The 22,276-nt window shown below is 42.1% G+C and overlaps 1 protein-coding gene across 1 annotated transcript in view; it reads right to left on the reverse strand.

Moving 5' to 3' along the window:
• dpp6a (dipeptidyl-peptidase 6a) overlaps nucleotides 1–16,558 on the reverse strand; it is a 204,070-nt gene extending 187,512 nt beyond the window's left edge. The window contains exons 1-2 of the mRNA XM_087170689.1: nucleotides 16,214–16,558; nucleotides 16,046–16,113 (exon numbers count right to left, since the gene is read on the reverse strand). Of these exons, the coding sequence (XP_087026815.1) occupies nucleotides 16,046–16,102 (57 nt within the window). The 5' untranslated portion in view covers nucleotides 16,103–16,113; nucleotides 16,214–16,558. The remainder of the gene's footprint in view (nucleotides 1–16,045; nucleotides 16,114–16,213) is intronic.
• Between the last annotated feature and the right edge of the window lie 5,718 nt (nucleotides 16,559–22,276).

Here is a 22,276-nt window from a genome sequence, read left to right on the forward strand (position 1 = left end):
CATAATTAGCACATGCATTCTTGAGTTATGGCCAAAAATGAATGTTTGAGCCAATTCTGATGAAATTCCCTCAAGCAGTTCCTGAGATATCGTGTTCACGAGAAAGGGACGGAGGGACAACCCGAACACATAGTGCCTCCAGCCCCGGCTGTCGCCGGCGCCAAGGCGTGAAAACTTGTGGCCAGGGATGGGTGAGTCCTCCACAAAATAGAAAATGCAGTTGACTGTCAACAGAGCAGAATGCAGCCAAAGCTACGGAGCTGCAGGGGAGGTCTGCTGGGGAGAGACAGTCTCCCGGAGCGTGGACGTCTGCTGTCCAGCTCCAGTAAGGAGAGCCACAGTGAACGGCTGGTGGAAGTGAACTCCTGCATGAAAACCTCAAACAGAAAATCTTCCATTACAAGAAACTACTTAACAAGAAATACACTAAGAAATATCTACAACCACCCAACCAGTGCCGACTGTTCTGCATCAGGGCGGCTACAGAGTGGTTAAAGTGAGGGAACGTTCACAGATACAGGAAATAAACTATGCTTAAGTTGCGTTTAGGATCAGGCCTTTTAAACACGACTAAAAGTGCCAGTTCTGTATATAATCAAGCCAATATGATAGTTCAGTGTTATGTTTTTTTCTGTATTATGTCTTAAAAAACAAAAGTCTTGCTTTAACCACAAACCTGTCAAACTGCAGAGACTTTCCTTTGTGAGCGTTTCTGAGAATTTACTCTGTGTGTTTTTGTTTTTTGTTTTTTGGGTGCGTTCCAAGCCGAGACAGTTTGACGAGCTGGGAAGCCTTTTAAACAAAAATGATTAAAACTTGCCCAAATCCAGAATTGATTGGCCTGAATCCCCAGTGGAGTGAGTCCAGAGAACGAGCTTCATTCTGGTGACGGCAGTCATCCAGCACAATAAACTCAGCCGAGACCTTCGCGGGACAAATCGATGGTTTCATTATCAACTTAATTACTTGATACCGTGATATCCTCCACGCTGCTGTCTCTTGCTGTTGTAATGAGAAGCTGAGAGATACTGGACATGTTTGAATGAGGGGGGAAAATTACTGTTAAACAACATCATCGTCAAACTAAACCGAATCCACCTGTAAATCCTCTCCTGATACAGCAGGTTCAGTCTTTGGCTGATTTCTTATCCTTTCAGTAAAACAGGAAGAGAAGGCGCTGTGGTGTCTTATACCGCGGCAGATTAGTCAAGTTGTTTTAGGTGCTTTTAAGTGGCTCAAGTTGATAAATGTTGAGCAAACCAAAGATGGCTGTATTTAAAAACCATTACTGAGCAGCAGGAAGCAACTATTTCAGTACATCGGCTGATTTGCATCTGAAACGTCTGGGAGCAGTTCCCCGCCGGCGGCGAGCTCCACAATCTAGATAAGAGGTTTGCGCCGACCTTCCCTGCCCCGAACTGTCAGGGGCGACAGATCGTTACCGTTCCTAATGAATTTAAGAGGTGGGGGAAAAAAAAAAGGTGCACAGGCATGTAAAGCGCACATTAATCTGGCAGCCTCGACACAGGAGGTCTATTACAGAGCCAGACAGATCATGAGGTAACGTGGTGTTTGGTTTTTAAAAATAAATAAATGCCTGTGTGTGTTCGTTTTAGTACTTCACCAATAGAAAAGCAGCTTTTATTTGAGTTTTTATGCAAAAACGAGTTGTGAAAAAGCACTTTAAATTCAGTTTTGACTTTGAACACACCCTAATAAAATATGACACAGTAGATTGTAAACTGATCTACTTCCTCGCAGAAAGTCCCTCCCTCCGTGGCGCTTGGCTGCGTAACACAGAAAAGTTACTGTAATTATTTTCCAACTTAAAGAGGACTTTTGCATCCCTCCGCCCCACGACGGAGCCGCTTGTAAGCACATCTGAATATTAATGGAACAGTTGCCTTGAACAGCGGGCGTTTGTCAGGAACTTGGATCAGATTCATCACTTTAACCTGCTCCGCTCCGCTCAGGGACGGATGATGAGTTCCCGCCGCACAGCAGCTGGTTTCAGCCCGGTTCAAAAAAAGAACGAGAGTGTAAAGTGAAACTAAGGAGGAAGGAAAATCAATGTCAGTGTGCATGAGTTATCACAAACATTTTATTTGGACTTTTAATGGATGTTGTCTCTTTTTTTTTTTCTTTTAAAAAGCACCAATACGTGATTTCATCCATTTTATACTTGATTGATTGATGAGGTTCCACAGAAGAAGCTGAAGCGATTTTACATTACTAGCACAGGCAGTAGTTTGTTTTGACACGTGTGGACATCCACAATCAAATGGAGATCTGAGCGGTTTATTCATTACTGAACCCTTACATCATATCGACAGGTGAGAATAATCCACTGAAAATTGTTCACCTGACTGCAGTCAATAACCACTGCAGCCTTCTTGATGAATATGAAATATCGACTGTTTGCCGAGCTCTGCCTCTCCGCATTTCCATCCTAGCACGGCACACGCAGTGTTGACACTGATAACGGGCAGATTTACAGCTCTGAAAAGCTTTAGTAACTTTTGAAACAGCAGTTGCTTTATTTTGTCCAGACAGTGGTGGACAAAGGCGGGTGTTGAGCTCTTGGACACAGAGGGACGTCCGGGCGTGCACGAGTTTGAAAATAATCTCTTTACTTCCTTTCTTTAGCTCTGGAAATACAGAAACACAAGCCGAATGATGCGCTGTAAGCATTCCTCTTCACTTTTGAACTTGCATAAAACAGACAACATCCTCTTCCACCACAACACACTCTCACTGATAATATTCTGCACACGCACACAACTTATATTCTAGAAGGCTACAGGTGGTTCCACCACTGATTTCCTCATTAGCCAGGTGAAGCCCTTCTTACACGCGAAACGCTCTTCAATTTAGCTCGCATATAAATCTCATATTTGCATTACTGATAGTTCATTACCCTTACACACTCATTATCCATCTGTGTCGCTAACAGAAGCGCAGCGACATGACGTGTCTGCCTGGGTCTACTGAGTGATGCGTGTGTCCTCCTGCGTAAAACGGTGAATGGGCTGCACCCATACAGCACCTCTCTGGTCTTATCCACCGCTCCAAGCGCTTCACACTACAAGCCACGTTCACACACACACACACACACACACACACACACACACACACACACACACACACACACACACACACACACTCGTACACTGACTGCCCAACAACAATAGATTTTTCTGTTTCAAATGACTCTTGTGGTTTTTGGTTTTCAGACAGCTGGAAAAAAGCACCACCAGCCTTCAAGCTCTTGCAGCATCATGCTTTGCCACAGCTCCACGCACACTGACTCAACATGGGGAGAAATCCAGAAGCTTGACGGACCTGCTGCGCCAGGTTACGGTGGTAGTTTGGGGAAGGGGTTCAGCGAGCAGTCGATCCGCAGAATCTGCAAATGACTGGAGCTTGTTTTTAACAGTATTTTCCTGCAGCGAGTGAGAATGTGGGGAGAAAAAGAAAAATCACACGCACACAGTTAAAGACTTTCTCTGTTGGCCTGTTAGAATCCCAGTTTCATCAACATTTACATATATGTCCAACTCCACTGTCAACACACTGTAAAACGATTAGACCCGGGTTACTCAGTAATGCTAACAACCATTAAGGTTGATGGATGGCACTGTGGACTTGGCTGTACCCTGCACATGCCTGGGTGGGCTCATGTTTATCCGTCAGGGAGATGCAGCCCACAGCACATCTGTGTTTTCTCTTCCTGATGAATTTCATACAGTGTATCGTGGTGTGAGTTTAACCTCACCTAAATCCAGGTGGAAAAATGTTTTTTTTTGGTCTTTGCACAACATAGCCAAAAGTGTGTGGACACACCAAAATCACATCAATATGTGATTTTTGGACCATGCATATTAAACTGATGCTGTAACAGCCTCCAGTGTTCTGGAAAAGACTTTGCACAAGATTTTGGAACATGGCTGCAGGGATTTGCTCCTATTCAGCCATGAGAGCATTAGTGAGGTCAGGCAATAAGGCCTGGCACACAGCTGGCTTTCCAGCTCCCAAAGGTGTTGGATCAGAGTCAGGGCTCTGTACAGACCAGTCGAGTTCTTCCACACCCAGCTGGGCTTTGTGCATTGCTGCATTGTCACGTTGTGTGTCCACATACTTTTGGCCAAACCATTGTCAAACAACACCTCCGTCTGTCTGTAGCCATTACACATTCTGTCCTCTCCTGCCTCTCAAGCTTGGCACCAGATTACATCTGCAGCATTGCTGCCTGACGTTATGATTTATCAGCAGGATTAACTCACTTGAGCAAAAACAGCACTAATTTCCCACCACACAGCAGCGCCATCTTCCATGGAAGCTCCTACACTACATCAGCGAATAATGAAACGTGCCAGAAAATCTTCCTTCCTGTCACTCTCTTTGTAATTTTTTTTGCTGCTTTGAAACGAGCTGCATTCAGACGCGCCACTGGAAAAGGGCTGTGTTTCATTACCAGTCAAGGCCCGTGGATGCTGGATATCTTCTGTGAAACGCCCATTTGGGAAGATTAACTACAGGAATATGCTTCAGTGTCTGATAACGGGAGAGTCATATCACATCGCCCAAGGTGGTTTCTGGGGCAACAGCGTGGCCATCAATCAGCTGGGTGCAATCTCACCAGAAATCGTTGTCAGCATGCAAATTAGTGTCACATTTCACACACCGCCTGTGTGTACACGCCAGAAGAAATGAGGAATGTCAGGTAAATAACACGGTAACACTGGATCTGTGTGTGTCTGTGTGATACGCAGGGACACTTTCTGCCCTTTCTGCAACTTGATAAAACAGTAAAGGAAACGCATCAGGACAGAAATGGGTTTCTTCGATGTGTGGTATCGACACGGTCGTGGAAATCGGAATCATGTCCTTGATCACTTTGGTTTTGCAGGTGGCAGCGCATTTTAGCCGCAAATGTCTGTGAGTGATGGATGACAGGTGCATCCCAGAGTTTTCATTTTCCAATCTCGCAGGATGCATCCACCCGGTCTTGAGAAAATGAGAGCGCCAGGTCAACAGATAACCTCCCTTAAAACTACAACAAGTCATTCATACGCTTTAGTTTTTGAATGGGAGATTTTAAAAAAGGTGCCAGTATGTGGATTTTGTTACTTCTGGACCGATCCAGGCTAACTGTTTCCCCCTGATTCCAGTCTTTATGCTAAGCTAAGCTAATTAAAAGCTGGCATTAGCGTCACATTTACTGCACATGACATTGAGAGCGGTATCGATCGTCTCATCTACCTCTCAGCAGGGAAGAGAACAAGCATGTAGCCACCCTGGGCTGAGAAGATTAACTGCACAAGTTGTTTTTTTTTTGTTTTTTTATAAAGAAGACTCAACACAACAGTCAATTAATCAATGTTCGCTGACCTGGCACTACATCTAATGTCTTCTGCATCACGTCCAGTGTACACACACACTGCAAATTCAACCATTAGCAAAGAAAACCGTTATATAAAGAGGCAATTACAGACCACAAATACAGTGAGCGACTAACGCTGAAAGAAAGGCGGCCATAAATAGTATCAAAGATGAGGTTTGGCATAATGAAACTCTTAGAGGAGTAGCCTTTTAACTTTAAACTCCAGAGCGCTGGCGCCACAGTGCGCTCATTAAGAAATGCATATTAACTTTATCATTAAGAAAAGAGTTAATGATGCTACGAGCGTTACATCCCTGAGGTCTCGGCTCTCTCTGTGGAATATCATGCAACAGAGTGCACACTTGTATGCACTGCAGGTCTTCCATCTATACACCAAACCAGGTTACCCTAAAGGACATGGCTGAGTTGGCTCTTTTTTTTTTCCCCCCCAGAGTTGCACCTGCATCTCTGCCCCACTTTCTGCTGTTGTCTACAGCGCGCTGCTCATTTTTAGACTGTGCCGTCTCTGGAGGGACAAAACCCATTAAGTAAAACTAATACAAACAGGCAGCGAGGTGAGGTTCAGCAGTAGTGAAATATTAGAAAGTACTGTGCTTTTGTTAAACTTCAATGGCGGCTCAAGTTTTTGAATGGAGTTGAAAGGACGGCTGATGGCTTTACTGATCCCTTCATTTCTCTGATTCGCTGCCATTTTTCGCCACAAAGCGCCTCATTATTATTATTGGCTGATGGTGCACGGCACTGGCCCCGCGCTCTTTATCCATCTGTATTAACGTGCCAGCGTGTCCATAGATGTTTTGGCAACACAGAATGGATCTGTGTTTGCATGCCTCCCGAGGATGATTTACAAAGCATTGATTTGGAGGCTCACAGACTGGAGCACAATAAAACCGTTGTTTATGTTCAGGCGGAGGGTGTTCATTGTCACGGGGGAACGGCGTCTTGTTTTAGGGCAATGTAGAGCGCCATGGGAGTTAACACAACAAATCATCTCTTTTTTACTGCCAGGGACGCGGGGACAGATGAGGCTTGTGTGATCGGCCATACGCTGGCTTTTTTTTTTCTTTTCTTGTAATAAGTCAATAAAATCGCCTCCACCAGTTATATGAAAATGGGCAGAGGCGGTGACACGCTTTACATTTCAATAAAGGCTGCAGATTGGAAATGCAGCGAGACAAGGACAGGGGCTCGGAAAACAATATGTAAAGTCACGGCCAAGGCAACAGAGTGCCAAGCAATCAGGCCAAATAGGGCTAAATGACTAGCCTTAGTACAAATGATTATATGCAGCACAGCACATATAGATGGGTTTAAATTAACTTTTAAATGCAGCAATGAAAATCTCTGCACTATTAAAGTGGCAATTTAAACACGCAGGATATGCTTTTAACACAAGTTTGTCTTATGAGGTAACAAAAACATCCATTACAACCTCTTCAAACAGCCTGAAATAAGAAGAGCATTTTATTCAGAGAAGAAGAAAATTTGGACAAAAACAAAAGGGCTGCTTCTTTGTATTAAACTGAGAAGCTTAAACTCCTTGATTGTGCACCACCCCTTAAAATTGGGGGGCTGCGAGCGTGCTGGGGTTTAACTGTTCTCATTCAAAGCATGTACAAAGCCAATATGCTTTCACCTGAAATCAAGTGAAGGGATTCTAATTAAAGGATTTTACTCAAAGGTGTCTTTGTTGCCGAGTGTATGTTGCTGTGCAAAGACACACATGGGCAACCAGGAGCTAACGCGAGGTCTTCAAGAGCTTACCGCTGAAAAGGCCTAGCTTAGGAGAAGGATATAAAAAAGGATTTCAAAGTCCTAGATATTCCCTGGAACACACTTATATGGGACTATAATGAAGAAGAGGAGGAATTACGGCATCACCAAAAATGCTTCCTGTATAACAAGTCCATGTGGAAAACTTTTTTTTTCTTTACTAGTTTTATGAAGGGCCCTTGTGGTTCCTTAAAAAGACATTTGGGGTTCTCAGAAACAAAGCATAACTTCAAATAAATTTAAAGTGCAGAAACAGCTGCACTGGAAATAAATCAAACCGTTCGTCCTCCTCTACCGCGACTAAAACAACCTGTGAAGTCCGTACAACTCGGCGCTCATATGATTCACACACCAAATTTCCTCTGATCAATAGCAATAAACCAGAAAACAAAATTCATCTTCAAATGCCAATGCCTGATAATCTGGGTATATAGATTTTTTTTTTACCCAGTACCAAGTCAGACCGCCTGATGGTAACTTAAAAATAAACCTTCTTCCAAAAGAGACATTTAGTTCCAGAGGAAACGTCCTTCATCAGCTAAATGGACTTCCAGTGCGTATATCTGTCACTAGTCCCACAGAAACATCCCACACATTTGACTTTACTCACTGTGGTGTGGAAAGACTCAGTACGCTTGTGTTTAATAACTACAAGCAGAGTTATGGATCCCAGTGGGATGATGGGCAGAAGTGCACTGATTCCACTGCCAAACATGAAGGTCAGAAGGAGATCCCACCCACGCACTGAATTTACATTGCTCTTTACGTTGCCGCTGTAATCATCACACCAACACAAGCCATCCGGAGCGCTTGTATTTATTTATTTTTTCCCCCAACCCAGTTTAGATGAACACATGCCCACCTCCGTACAGGTTAGGGTTCGAATATGGTCGCCGTGTCGAGGATTGCCTCATTCTGAAGTGGGTGTGGTTCCATCAACAGATAGAAGCAGCCAGGGGAAACTTTTTTGTAACTGAATTAGTGCGCATTTCCATCCACTGCTGTTGGCACCAATTCTTCAAGCATGTGCCATTAAACCACTGCAGAAGAAGAGGGCGCAACGAGATGACGCAATTAAAAGAGCGCCAGTCAAATCTCAAAAAAACAGTCGTGACAGAGTGGAAAAATAAAAGCTCAAAATACTGAAATACCGTGGTGGTGAGGTCAGGCTCTCAGATTGGAAGAAGGCAGGGAAAACGTCAATGACGAGGATAAAGCAAGTCACCAATTATTGGTGGTCTAAGCATATTAAGTCCTAATAACTAATTGTATATCAATAAAGTGTTTAAACAGTGGAGACATTGTAGAGCTCGATGCAGACTCAGTAACTTGTGTTTTACTATGCTCTTCTCTTTGGGAAGAATTGTGTTTGTTCGCTGTGAATTCTAGTTAATGAAGATATTTGTCTTTTAAAATGACAGCTGATGACAACTGATGACATTTGATGCGCACAGACAAATCAACCGAGGCTGAATGGCTGACAAAAATATAAATAAATAAATGCAGATCAGTATCCTGGAGTAATACATTCACTGCTCGTTCCCGTCGACAACGTGGACTGACATGTTGACGCGTTGAAAAAGTGACACGTTCTGAAAGAGTGTGAGTAATTGACTTAAAAGTCTGTCACACCACATAACTGTCACTTTGAACAAGTGCGTTCTGCGTCATCTTCTTTGTATTAATACAAAATGATGAATCCTGTGTTACCGTGGCAATCGCGATGTTGGACTGCTTATCATGATCACGAGCTGTTGCTGTTACAAGCCGGTCCATGCATTTCTGCAAGTCCAAAAATATCAATACTGTAGAAGGCTCTGTTTATATTTTATTACATTTTCTAAAAAAAAAAAAAAAGTACTGGTGAAAAACATCTGCAGCAAGAAGAACACAGGCAGAAAAAAAAAAACCTATGAAGGCTGATGGCTATTTGTACACATCTCTCTGGATATCTGACCAAGGCCATTCAACACATAAGTTTGCCCTGAGTGCTCTTGCGTGGGTTTGGGATATATGAGGATAAACAGTGTGACTGCAGAAGCAGAATGTGGTCTTTCTGTTTCATCTGAATTTCCAGTGAGAGTACATTCAACACTAAGGGAAAAGCTATATGGTGTTGAAATGGATAAAATGATGGTTTTTTTGTTGTTTCTGAGGTCCTGCTGTCTTACATGATGAGGTGGAAAGTCTCACTGTGTCTCTGTTAGACAGTAGAGAGATGCTACACCGTCACTGTATGCAGCAATCAGCTTCCTGTAAGCACTTGTAACCATTTCTTTTGCTGCTACAGTCAGTTCAATCTTTCTGAAAAAGTATTCTTTTTAAAAAAAAAGAAAAAGAAAAAAGCTTCACAGCCTTAAACTCTTTGTAAGAAATCATTACCTTAATGGTTTTGTCATTTCAGATACCTCATTATGCACCAGCTCACTTTGCTGAGTAAGGCGTGGGACTCTTGCACTGAAGATCATGAACTCTTTCATCCAGCAGAGGGCAAACTTAAACCTGACCTGCAGCCCTCAGCTCCTGCACATCAGCACGTTGCCATATTTTATCTCAAACCCCTCTTTGTCAGAAAAGACTCATTTGCATTAAATGGGCAGAAAGGCGGTTTAAGAAGCGGTAAAATCCATTGCGAGCGCCTCTGACAGCATCAGATGCTTTTGATGCGGCAGGTTCAGGCTGGTGTGATGGGTACTGATGCCTCTGGGGGCACATAGTGGATATGCTTGTGATTTTAGATATGGCTCAAGTGTCTATCTCCCAACCAGCGGCGGCTGTTTACTGTTGTGGCGCCATTTGTCTCGCCGGGCCTTGTTGACTGCTTGTGATACGCCACCAGATGGGCTGTCATGACCCAAGCATTTTGCCGAGCCAACCGCTCACTCAAAAAGGCCAGGGAGGTCTCGGTGACTCACGCAATTACACTCCCCGCGGTGTCAATCATCCCCGGGAAAACACAGAGCTGCCGCAGAGTTGTTGCAGTCAAATAATAGCAACACAGCCCTCGACTTTGGATGTGCATGGACATTCGCATCATGTTGTTTTTCCACGTTTTCGCATGTTTTTCTCCGGGCTAACATACTGTAATAAAGGTCCTGTTTTCTCAAGGATTTCCTGCGGAGTGCGAGCTCAGGCAGAGGGAGCACGGCTGCAGCACCTGATGATTAAGTGCCCACACACCAGCAGGTTATTACAAACAGAAATGCCACTACAGCAGAATTAGCAATCTGCAACACGTTTAAGAAAAACCACTTCATCTGGTGGTGTTAAAAGTGAGAAAATCTATTCTATGTGTGTGTGTGTGTGTGTGTGTGTGTGTGTGTGTTGCATTATTCATATCACGGGGGCAGGGCTCTCAGATGTGCCTCCAAATGTAATTTCATTGTGTACACTCTGAACAAGCTCCCATACAAATACAAAAGGCAGCAGAAGGTGTATTTGTTTTGTGTTTTTTTCCAGACTCAGGGTCAGGACAGTCTTGATCACCAATTTTATCTGTTGGAGATCAGCATGAAAAAAAAAAGGAAACTTCAAAAGCGAAAGTTCTGCAAAGGCTCTACTGTACAGCACAAATGAGTTCAGCCTGACCAATGCCACGGCACCCGTCATCCAGAGTCATCAGGATGAGAAAAGATTACTGCCGCTAATGAGCAGGAGAGCGCCTCAAGTGCAGAAATTCAAAGTGCAAAGATGATTGAGACAGGCGTTCTCCTGCCATTTTACCAAGGGTGCAAAAAAAAAAAAAAAAAAGAAAAGAAAAAAATCAATGATCATTTCCATAGACTTCAGTGAGGGAGCTGGAGTGATAACAGTGCATTACAATAGGCCCGCAGTGTAATGAGAGCAGGGATCAATACTTGGCACATTCGTGCTGGTGTTTGCCCTGCTGTTGGCCAACAAAGCCGCGGTAATTAAGAAGTCTACCCTCCGTCCAAATACCTTTCGTCTTAGCTCCTATGTTCCTTGAAATATCCGTTTAGCACTTTTGCTCTCTGAGTAACTGGGTGGTGTGGCTATTTATATTCTGATGAAAGCTCAATAACTGCAGAAGTAAATGCCTTTTAGTTTAAAAACACACACACACACACACACACACACACAAACCCATGTAGTAATGAGGCGGACAAATAAGCCTCAGGGAATTTCTAATTATTTGACAGGACAAAAGTGCTGTCACTAAATTGACAAATTTAGTGAAGTGACTGATGTGTATTGAGGCTGTAGCAGTTAATACATATTCATTGCAAGGACACATCAATTTACTTTAGTTTTCTCTGTGTCTCCACTGAATCACACAAATTAAACTTTCATATTCTCATTATGAAAGTAATCAGAAGAATTGGGGGATTTTCTGGGCCCTGCAGATGCAGAGATTAGCAAAGTTGCAAATGGTTCTGAAACTGGGGGGAGCTAATTGGGATTTAGTGTGCGCACACAGAACTGCAGGGCAGTCAAGGGCCAAGATAATCAAACTAGCCTGCTGTGACCGGGAAAAGACAAAAGAGAGGAGCAGCATCAATTGTAGAGTCACAAAAAAAAGAAGAAGTAAAAGTTAAGCTCTGAATTTATCTCGGAGCGGTGGGAATCTCCAACATCCAACATTTATTAAACGCCATCAAACTAAAGCGCCAATCTGAACCAGAAGAAATAGCCCTGCATATTGTCACTGAAAGACTGTTGATGCTTCATCAAGCTCAGACAGTAAAGGATTAGAGCTTTGGAACAAGAGTAAAAATAAATCATCTATCTCCATGCACAGTGTGTTTATTGGACTCTTGTTTTTCCATGCCAATCAGACAAGATGTTGAACCAAAAAAATTATAATAAATGTTTCAAAATGATGCACTTTTAATAATATATTCCACCAAGTCAAAGCAGGACTCCCTGTCAGTTACATGTACTACAGTGCCACACTGCCCTCTAGTGGCTTTTTAAAGTTAAGACGCTATTTGCATCAATACATTATTTTCCTTTGCTCATTGAGATTTTCAAAAACAGTCAGTGAAGACACATGGTAAAATTATTATTTTTTTTTTTTTTTACAGATAACGTTAAACAACAACAAATTTTTTTTTATCCTGCAAGAACCATCACTGCAGCTGCTAATCTGCTCATCATTGTGTTACTACTTGCTTTCCTCTTGTGGGTGGACTGCACTGAATGACTGCAAATGCTCGATCTGAACTATTGCATAATACAACGAGAAGGACATGATGCTAATTTACCACCTAACACTCACTATGGGAGGCAAAAATATTGTCTTTCTGATGTGACATTTAGACATAAAAGACAAGTCACCTGCTGAGGGCATCGCAGCGACTTAAAAAGGAGAGTTCCACCCTTTATCCTTTCAATAGCTATTAGTGCTGCAACACACGGTGATTAGCCGTTAATCACTGATTAATCCTTTGGTCTATACATTGTCAGAAAAGAATGAAAAAGGTCCAAGGTGGTGTCTTGTTTGAAAGGTTAAAGCTTAAAAATGACTTTGATGATTAATTATCAACAAGTTGCTGATTCATGTTTTGTCTAATTGTTGCAGCTCCACTAGATATCGTACATTTGACGAGTTCTTCTGTCACTAAGTCTTTTTTTAAAAATATTTTAACCATTACTACTACATCTCTACCATTGAAAATAAGAGCTACAGAAGCTTGTAGATGTCGCTGCACTGCATGATGGTCTAAAGAGGCTTCTGTCAGTGGAGAAACTCGCCCGTCTTCCTCTCCTGTGATTCTCCCCGAGCTTTGAAAAAAAGCTGTCGATCTGCGATAAGAAGGATGAAACATACTGTTGGTGTTAGAGATAACCGAATCAACGTCCTATAAAGCTGTGCTGGAAATCTCTCATTGTGATACCCCACTGCCCTGCCTCCATTTAGCCATATTGCAGTGACAAAAATACACCACCCAAACAACGACATGGGTGCCAGGAATGCTGGTTACATGGTTGAAATGTGTCAGGGTCAGTTTTTCCCCTTCAAAAACAAGAAACGCAAGCGGCAGAAATTGCATTAGATGGATTCCTTAAACAGCCCACAATAATCTCAAGACACCGCACACTTGCTCTCCTCTCATTTCAGGTGTTTATAAACCCGTCAAAGCTTGTCACCAGCTGATGACCATGACCATGTGAGGCTTATCCTGTTGGGAGGCCTGCAGAACACATGCAGACCTCATCAGAGTGTCATTAATCCACGATGAAACGTCTCTGTGGCTGACTGTCAACATGACTGGAAATAGAAACTCCACAGAGAGGAGAAAGGACTCATCAAAAGGGAAATTCTCCGCAGCACCGAAGCTTTAAAGGGACACAAATGCAGAACCGAAACAGTTTGAAATTGCAGACGATCTTGCCAGCGGGCCAAAAGTGGCCGCAGGACAGATAATGAAACGGACACTGCTGTCTGGAGACAAAAGTGTTTGGAGAGGTGTTTAGTCTGAATCTATTTTCTCTCTCAAAGTTGATGTGAAAGTGGAGATGAAACGCCACAGGATCAGAACGAGTGAGTGAAAGCACGCTGCAAATATCAAAGCATTAACAACAACATTACCCCTCTACAACCCGACAAACACAGGGAACACTACAGATATCTAACAATGGAGAGTCGTGTAATAATGCAAGTCAACAGCAACAGTATACATAAATAAAATATGCATTTCTGACAGCGAGGGAGTCTGTTCTGACACTTCGTTGCCTGATGTGTTCCCACAGCCCTGAAGCCCTTCATCAACACCAGCTGTCATGTAACAAATGTGGTCATGAATTGATTGTAAACTGGAAGTTATTGAACACATCTGATTATATGAAAGTGGATATTGCAATTCTTCACAGACCTGTTCATGTCAGTTTGGTCGAGTCTGCACTTTTTAGAAAAATGTTTGCTTTTATCCTGATAGCAGCAAAGGGCCACCGGTTATCCAGTACTTTTAGACATAGGTTTAAACTACTTAGCCACAGGCTACTAGCTAACAAATTTCATCCATTACTTAGCTAACTATTTAAACCATTCATCCATAACTTTTACTAATTTGAACAATTTATTCATTACCTTTATCTAGACCTATTACAGCCATTTTCCATCACTTTAAGCTAACTAAGTAACTAGCTAACACTTTCAGCCAGTTATCCATTTCTTCTAGACATCAGTTTCAACCACTACTAGCTGACATCTGTTACTGTAAGCTATCTAAACCATTTATCCATACTTTTAGCTAACTTTTTAAACCGTTTATTCATTCATTTTAGCTAGGCCTTTTTTGTTAGCCATTTAGCCTACTCAGGCTACTTCCCTGCTCACTTCATACATACTATACATTTATTTATTTTCATTAAATTGTCATTTCTGTGTAGACCAAAATGACTTGAGCTGTAATTTTTCCGCCTACTATTCTGGCAACTGTAAAAGTAGCTTTTGGTTTACATGTAGCCTGAAGCCGCTGAATGGGAATCACTTTATTATGGGATTCAAATCTTTACTGTTCTCCCTTTAAAAATAAAAGCTTTTCAAATATCATTTTCCATGTAGGACATAATATGCTACATCTTTTGACATTTTGCTTACATATTCATAGCTACATTTTATGCAATTAGAAACATGTCATATAGCCAACAGAAATGTGTGATTCCTTAATCGTGCACCTTGCAGGCTTCTCCCATTCAGGATACACATGTCTTATAATGAAGCCTCCAGATTCTCATCACACAGAGAAAGAAAACCTGCCAGTGTCAATTAAACTGAGAGTGTTAACCAACACGCTGCTACAGTGTGTGTTAATTCATGTCTACGCCCATCAGAGCTCATTTACCAGATCATTCCATACACCTCTATGGGTGAAGCACCTCCCCAATCAATTCACATCACCTCCAAATATTTGTAGCTGAAAAAAAAAAAAAAAAAATCAATATTTGTAGACACTGGGAAATCTGCAGCTGCTGGTGATAAATAAGCTTTCATACTTCATCTCCACTGATGGTGCATGTTGACAGAACCAGATGTGCTGGGAATGAGAGCAACACCCAAGTGCGCACGCGTGCACACACACGCACAAACACCAGTCTGTTTCTCCTCTATTGGTTACACTGGAAAGACTCTATCATGCAGTCCCCTTTCCTCCCACATTCTCTAGCTTGTCTCCTCCAACCTTCCTTTCATCCTCTCTCTCTCTCTCTCCACCTCCACTCTCCAACTCTCATCCTCAATCCCCACCCTCTCTCCCCCCACTCTTCTCCCTGTTGACTACAGTACATCCACACAGCAGCAAGAGCAGCAGCAGCAGCAAGAGCAGCAGCAGCAGCAGCCTTGTAATGTGGGTCACAGGCTTGGTAAAACAGTGGCGGTGTTGTACAGAATCATCATCTTGGATATGAGACTACACCAAATGACTATCAAGCTACTGATGAGGAGCAATTAACATCAGGTTGTGAAAAAAAAACTGCAAGTGAGCATCAATCCACCTGTTTCCTGTCTCATTATCCAGGCTTTATTTTGCCAAATTGAATATTTATTTTCCAGTGTGGACCACAAAAAAAAAAAAAAAAAAAAAAAAACTGGCGTTATTTGCTCCAAAGCTTCCCAGTGCTTGCAAACTGGCCACCAACATCACTCGCATTAATTAAACTGATTAATCCAGCCAATAAATTGCCTCCGGGACTGAATATACATCATCTCCAAAGCGCACAGACGCGCAGTAATAACCCAACATGCTGAAAACGGCGTGCACAAAGCTTTTCCTTAAGCTTCCAAACGCTCAGTATCACTGTCGTGCTGCGTTCAAGAGATGCACCGAGCCTGGGCGCACGAAGCAGCGCGTTCAGTCCCAATCTCAACAACTCTCAACAGTCTCAATAAAGAGAACACTTCCTTACCTTTCCTCCCTTGGAGCATCTGCGATACGCGTTTGTGGCTCCCGCGGTTTGGTTCATGGTGCAAACTTCTGCAAAACAATGAAATAAAAAGTAACAGACAATCAGCTCAAAGTTGAGAGTGAAATTTGGAGCAGGCGAGCACGTAAATGTGATGAGTGTTTGGTTTACCTGCTGCGTTGGCTCGCTCCTCGGTATCGGCTTCAATAAAAAGCTTGTTTGAGCTCAGAGATGAATTTAATTGCTTCAATATTTTTCCCACATGTAGTCCAGAGAGATCTGCTGTTTTCTTCCCCACACAAGCTGCTGCTGATTGCCTCGAAGTCAAACGTAAAGAATCCGCTGAGAAGTTTTCCACCAAATCAGCCGCTTTAAAATCCACTTGCTGTATTTTTTGTGACTTTTTTTTCCTTTTCTTTTTAATATTCACTTCCGAGATGATTTTCAACACAGACACACACACAGAAAACAACCTGCACGGACTGCCTGAGCCCTATGTTTGTATGTATGTACGTGTGGTTTTGTGTGTGTGTGTGTGTGTGTGTGTGTGTGTGTGTGTAAGCAGCAGCAATTGCGCAAGCGCAGAACATCTGACAGCTTGAGTGCACGTGGTTAAAGAAGGAGCCTGTCATTGTTGACTCTCCCACTCCAGAGAAGGACAGCTGTGGGGACTGCAGGGTTCACCGTGATCATGCTTCATGCAGGTGTATTCATTTATTATCATGTTTCCACTCCTGACACTTTATGCTTCCTTCTTTCTGATCTAATTTTATTAATTTTTTAAAAAAAACACACAATTACAGCTTGAATTTCTCCGACTCTCCTCAAAGTATCCTGAGTGAGTGACCCCTGCCACGTTCACATAAGATGAGTGGCACCAGCCAATTTACCAGTTACTAAACTAAACTGTTTGTGACAACTACAATCACTTTCTCAAAGTGAGGAAGAGAATTTATTTAGATCCAATTATGGCATAATGAATGAGTGTCACGAGGGCAGGCTTCCACTCAAGTGTGACAGCTCGGTGGACAGGGTGGTGCTGGGCTGTGACCAGGCGGCTGTCACTCGCTTTTTGGTTTTGCAGAGTGAACAATAAGACTCACCGACGTTCATTCATTCTATCTATCTATCTATCTATCTATATGCAATAAAAGATTATGTAATATTCCTTAATGGAGAAAATGTGTCTCCCTAATTTGGAGTTCATTACTTCCATATTCACAGACTCCTTCAGTAACGTCTTGTAACCGTGTGTGGAAACATCATTTATTCTGTTTTTCCTTCAGTCGGTGGGAGTCAGTTACACCAAGACAATGTCTAACACATGAATGAATGATCAAAAGTCATGTGCTGTTATGCAATACAATAGACTCGAGACTGTCCTCGCCAAAAAGAAATAAAAAAATAAAAAAAGAAAGCGGTGGTTGTTTGAAGTAGCTCGATGTTGTAATACCACTGCAAACAGTCTCGTGGATGAGGTTGGGTTAGATAAATTCTCAAAGCTTGGAACCTGAACAGTTTCACCGCCTGGGCTGCCGTGTCTCCATCCTACCAGTGGGGGCAGCACATCATCAGAAAGTCCTTATGGGTTTATATGAATTTACAGACATGAAGTTGCTTGCAGTAATCTTGGATCCCTACATTGAAATGTAATTCTAACGCCTTTTATTATCTCTGGTTTATAGTGTGCTCATCTGATGCATGTTCCTAAATATGGTAATGTTATGTCAAGATGTGAAGTTCACATACAGAAAGCCTGGAGTCAGGTGGCCTTCCAGTAAAGGTCATCTACGGTGTGTTTGTGCTCATTTTGGTCCGGCCAAGATACAGAACAGTGCAAATCTTAATTGAATCAATATTTGCTTCACCCACCCTTCACCCTGAACAGCACCACTCGCACACAGTTTCTCAGCTTCTTGTCAGGTAGGTAGTTCTGAACTCCTTGGAGAACTTACCCCAGTTCGTCTGTGGATTCAGGCTGTCTCATTGTCTTCTGTCTCTTCGTCTATTCCCACACTGACTCCATGAAGCTGAGATCAGAGCTCTGCGGGGGGGAAGACCATCTGTTGCACGACTCCCTTGTTCTTCTTCTCGTTGTCATGCTGCAGAGTGAATCGGATGTCTCCCTTGCGTGATGGAGAAGGATCCAAACATCTAAAGTTCCTAAAACTATTAGCACTTTTGCTTGTACATCTTCTCTCGTTTGTGTGCTGTGATCAGGACGGTTGACATTATTTGTGTATGTTAACGTTTGATTCATTAGGTCTGAAAAGTGTAATGTTGTAAACAAAGTGACCTTTTTCTTTCATTTGTTTAATTGAATTCAATCAGAAACAGTTATTCATTTCATGTTTATTTTCATAAGGACGAGTACGTGGCATGAACCAGTGTCACATATCACTACAATTATAACCTGAGCCAGTGGTTCCCAACCTGTGAGCTGGGGCCCACTGGTGGGCCGCGAAGGTATTGCAAGTGGCCTGACAAATCATTTGCAAAACAGTACAAATTTGGTGAAAAGATATAATCATAAATAAATATATAATATAAATGTTTTTAACACAGTGCTATCATCCTCCCATGTTTTGTCATCATCATTATTAAACACAACTAAAATGCACTTGAGTTTTGTTGGTATCACACACCTGGTGTCTGAGATTACAGTTGTTAAAATGATATGACACTGGAGAGGTGGGTGTATATCATGAGTCATGAGCATGTCAGCTTTCACTATCCTGCTCAAGGACTCCTCAATAGGCTGCCTGGCTGTTGACGGACAGACCTTGACTGTTTCTGGGATATCAGACCTCCGTTCGTCTGGTTCCAGGACCCTCTCTCTGTGTCTCTGTGTCTCTCTCTCTCTCTCTCTCTCTCTCTCCCTCTCTCTTTGCTCTTCAAATCAGCTTGTTGACAGAATCTATCAGAGGACCATCAGTCTGGTTGTCAGTGTGTGGATAGTAATGACCCACAGTGACAGGTAAGGACATCTGAGACTCAGGTTCACCTCTACACCTGAGCCGTGCTGTCACTTTCAGGGTTAACTCTGACCTATGGATCGTCCCAGAGGGGAGGTCTTAGCTTCGCATTAATTCGTCTCACCGCCTGTTTTATTCCCACAGGGCAGAGAGAGAGACACACAAACTAAGATGTTAACCAAATGACGTGTGAATTAAAAGATTCACAATGAGGAACTGCAATTTTGTTGTGTTTAACCGTGTCTTTATGCTCCATTTGGCACAAATGCTGACTTACAGTACTTTTGCCTGCTTGGTATTCCTAACAGTGAATGGGACCCTCCATTACAGCCCAATTGATTGCAGGGCTTATGATATTTTCCTGTGTGCAGACTTTAGAGGGAAATCAGCAGGTGCTCTGTGAAGCCACTGCATTGAATTAAGGACCAGTCTGTTCTAGACTGTATTCCTATACCATAAAGGCTTTGAAGAGGCTTTAAAAATCCCAGGTGTGATGGGATTGGGGCATGGCTGAAGGCAGTGACTGCTTTGTTGTGACATCACAAAGTTACAGAAATCCTGACGGCTCGTTTTAAGGCTCAGTTTCTGAATACAGGCTGTCTGCATTTCTCTGTAGACCGAGTGATTTAATACTTTTACAGTATTAATATTGAAGCTATAGAAACCTATAGACCTGATTTATAATCAGAAAGACATGGAAATCTACCGTTATACAACATGGGACCTTTAAAGATAAACATCTAAAGAGTCAGACTGACTCCATCTCCACAGCCTGGCTGAGGCCGAATCGACTCAAATCCAAATCAGAAGCCAAAGCAAAGTCGAGGGAGAAGAAGCCTCTCTCTGGGAATAAACACATTTCACATCAATCGAGAGCTGCCTCTGCAGTACATTTGGTTTGTGGGGATGCTGCATTCACTGCTCTGAAAAGGGGATTTCATATCCAGCAACCAACACAATACAGCACAAAAAGCTCTGGAGTAGTAAATATTAACTTTCAGTGAAGTTTTGAATGTCAGGAGGTAAAATTCAGTGTGTGGCTTTAACGAAACGGGCGGCTTTCGTAGGGGAATCCTCTTTTTCTTCGAAGCCTCTGCATCAACACGGTAGAGATTACCTTGATTTGCTAACCTTTTGGTGGGCAGGTCCTCAGAGATTTACATCTGCGCTCCTCACTCGCGGTGTATATTGTGAATGTTAATGTGGGGTGCTGCTTTCTGTGTTGCTGTAACCAGATAATGGACTTATACATAATAATATTCAGCGGGGATAATCTCATTTTGGAGGATGCTCTTTTTTTTCTTTTTTTTTCCTGATAGCATCCTAATGCTGTTAAAGATGCTTTTCCTGGTTCTCCAAACTTGCAGCAAACAGCTTTGCAGATGCTTCATAGGGGAGCGTTGAATAAGTTTGATTTGAATTGGCCCACAATGCTGGTATTTTCAGATTATGTGGGGCAGGTTTGTGGTTTTTTGCATATATTTTTGGTCTTCATTTTTCTTCATTTCATTATTTTCAGGTTTCACAAAAAGTTATTGTAACGGGTAAAAAACTGATCATTAAAAAAAGAATCTGAATTTTCCTGTTTGTGTTAGGTTAGGTAAATTTCACTTTAACATTGCAACCAGAATGTTGAATTTTGTCCTTTCTTAACTCAAAAAAAGCTTCTTAAGGTTGTCAGAGCTTCTAAAAAAAACTTGCCTTAGTTTTTTTTTAATTCATTTTACATGCTAGGAGAAGAAGCCGATGGATCCAAAACGTCAACGGATGCTCGATTTTCCAGCCAGGAGAAATGACAGAATGACTGCACAGATGTAGCGGAACTCCCCACACACACACACACATACATAGAAAATAGAAAACACAGAAAATAATCAAATATATGTAAAATAGAAACCTGTTTGCTGCACAATGCTAAATCTGAACCTAACCCAGACAGTGATTTGGAAATTCAGAACACCCCTGTTGGCCCAGTTTGAAACCCTTTGGCTGACGTATGTGCATGGATGGTAGGTGATGGAGTCATCCTGGAAACGTTGGCTCGAACACACACACACACACACACACACACACACACACACACACACACACAGTTATATCAAATTATCTGAGAGGAGAAAAAAAACCAAACCAAACCAACACATAATACATGTCTATGTTCATCATTTATAACTTCTCGTATGAAGACATATTTTGTATTATTACAGCTGTTTCATCATGTTTATACACCAGCCTCCATTCTTGGGAGCCCGTATGAGGAGTTGTAGTTGTTGACATATATATATGAATAAACACTTTTGTCAGTTTACAACTAGACTATAGTCGTCATAATTTATTTAATGTTTATATAGTGCCTGGAAATGCTCATTTAAATGCACATGTACCTTTGTTTGACTTGCTGTGAATCCTGTTGTTGCTCTGGCTGTCAGCTTGCTACTTTTAAGTTAGTGTAAAATTACTTTCATATAGCAAAATAAAGGTTATCCCGAGTCGCCTCAGTGTGTAATTTCATCACTTTGGCAAATAAAAAGACATTCTCTCATTGGTTGAGGACTTTTATTCTGTTTACAAACAACAGTGAGGTGATTTGCTGCAAGTTACCAAAAACATTTCATCTTCAAAAGAATAATCAGAACAATTTCATGCACAGTAAATACATTTTTGTTTTGCTCTCTGCAGTGAGTGATAGATGTAATGCAACAGATTAAGCCAATATACATGTAATAAAAGCATTTCCAGGACTTCTCCGGACCAAAAAAAGCACCTTAGCACCAAATAGCTACAGCACAGATTCCCTCTATAATGAAGCGAGCTAAAAGTTTATATATTAGGAGAATTAATGAAAGATGAACTGAAATACATGAGTGAAAGTTTTGAAGTTATGAGTTTGTTGATTTTGACTTTGAAATGAGTCCGGAGGAGGAAAAGGTCGTCCCGTAGATTTAGGGATTAGAGCAGCTGCTGGGCGAATCCCCCGTCCACATCTGCTGCCTGCCGCCCCGCCTGCTAACGCACCTCTGGCTGCTCCGCAAACACATCAGATGCCAATTAATTCTGAACCAGTCTACGGACAGCACGATTTGTACCCTGCTTCATGTCTGTATGAATCTGTTTTTTGATCTTAAATAAAGTGTTTTTGCTTTGCGTTTTCTATTTGTGTGCAACAATGTAATTATAGCATCTGAAATCACTGACCTCGGTGGCTCATCCTCAACAAAATAAGGTGAGTAAGGTGAGTTATCTTGATTCGTTTTCAAAT

This window comes from Seriola lalandi, unplaced genomic scaffold (assembly GCF_002814215.2).
Source record: "Seriola lalandi dorsalis isolate HSWRI2012SDOR001 ecotype SW California unplaced genomic scaffold, Sedor1 jcf7180002054956, whole genome shotgun sequence".
NCBI classification, from domain to species: domain Eukaryota; kingdom Metazoa; phylum Chordata; class Actinopteri; order Carangiformes; family Carangidae; genus Seriola; species Seriola lalandi.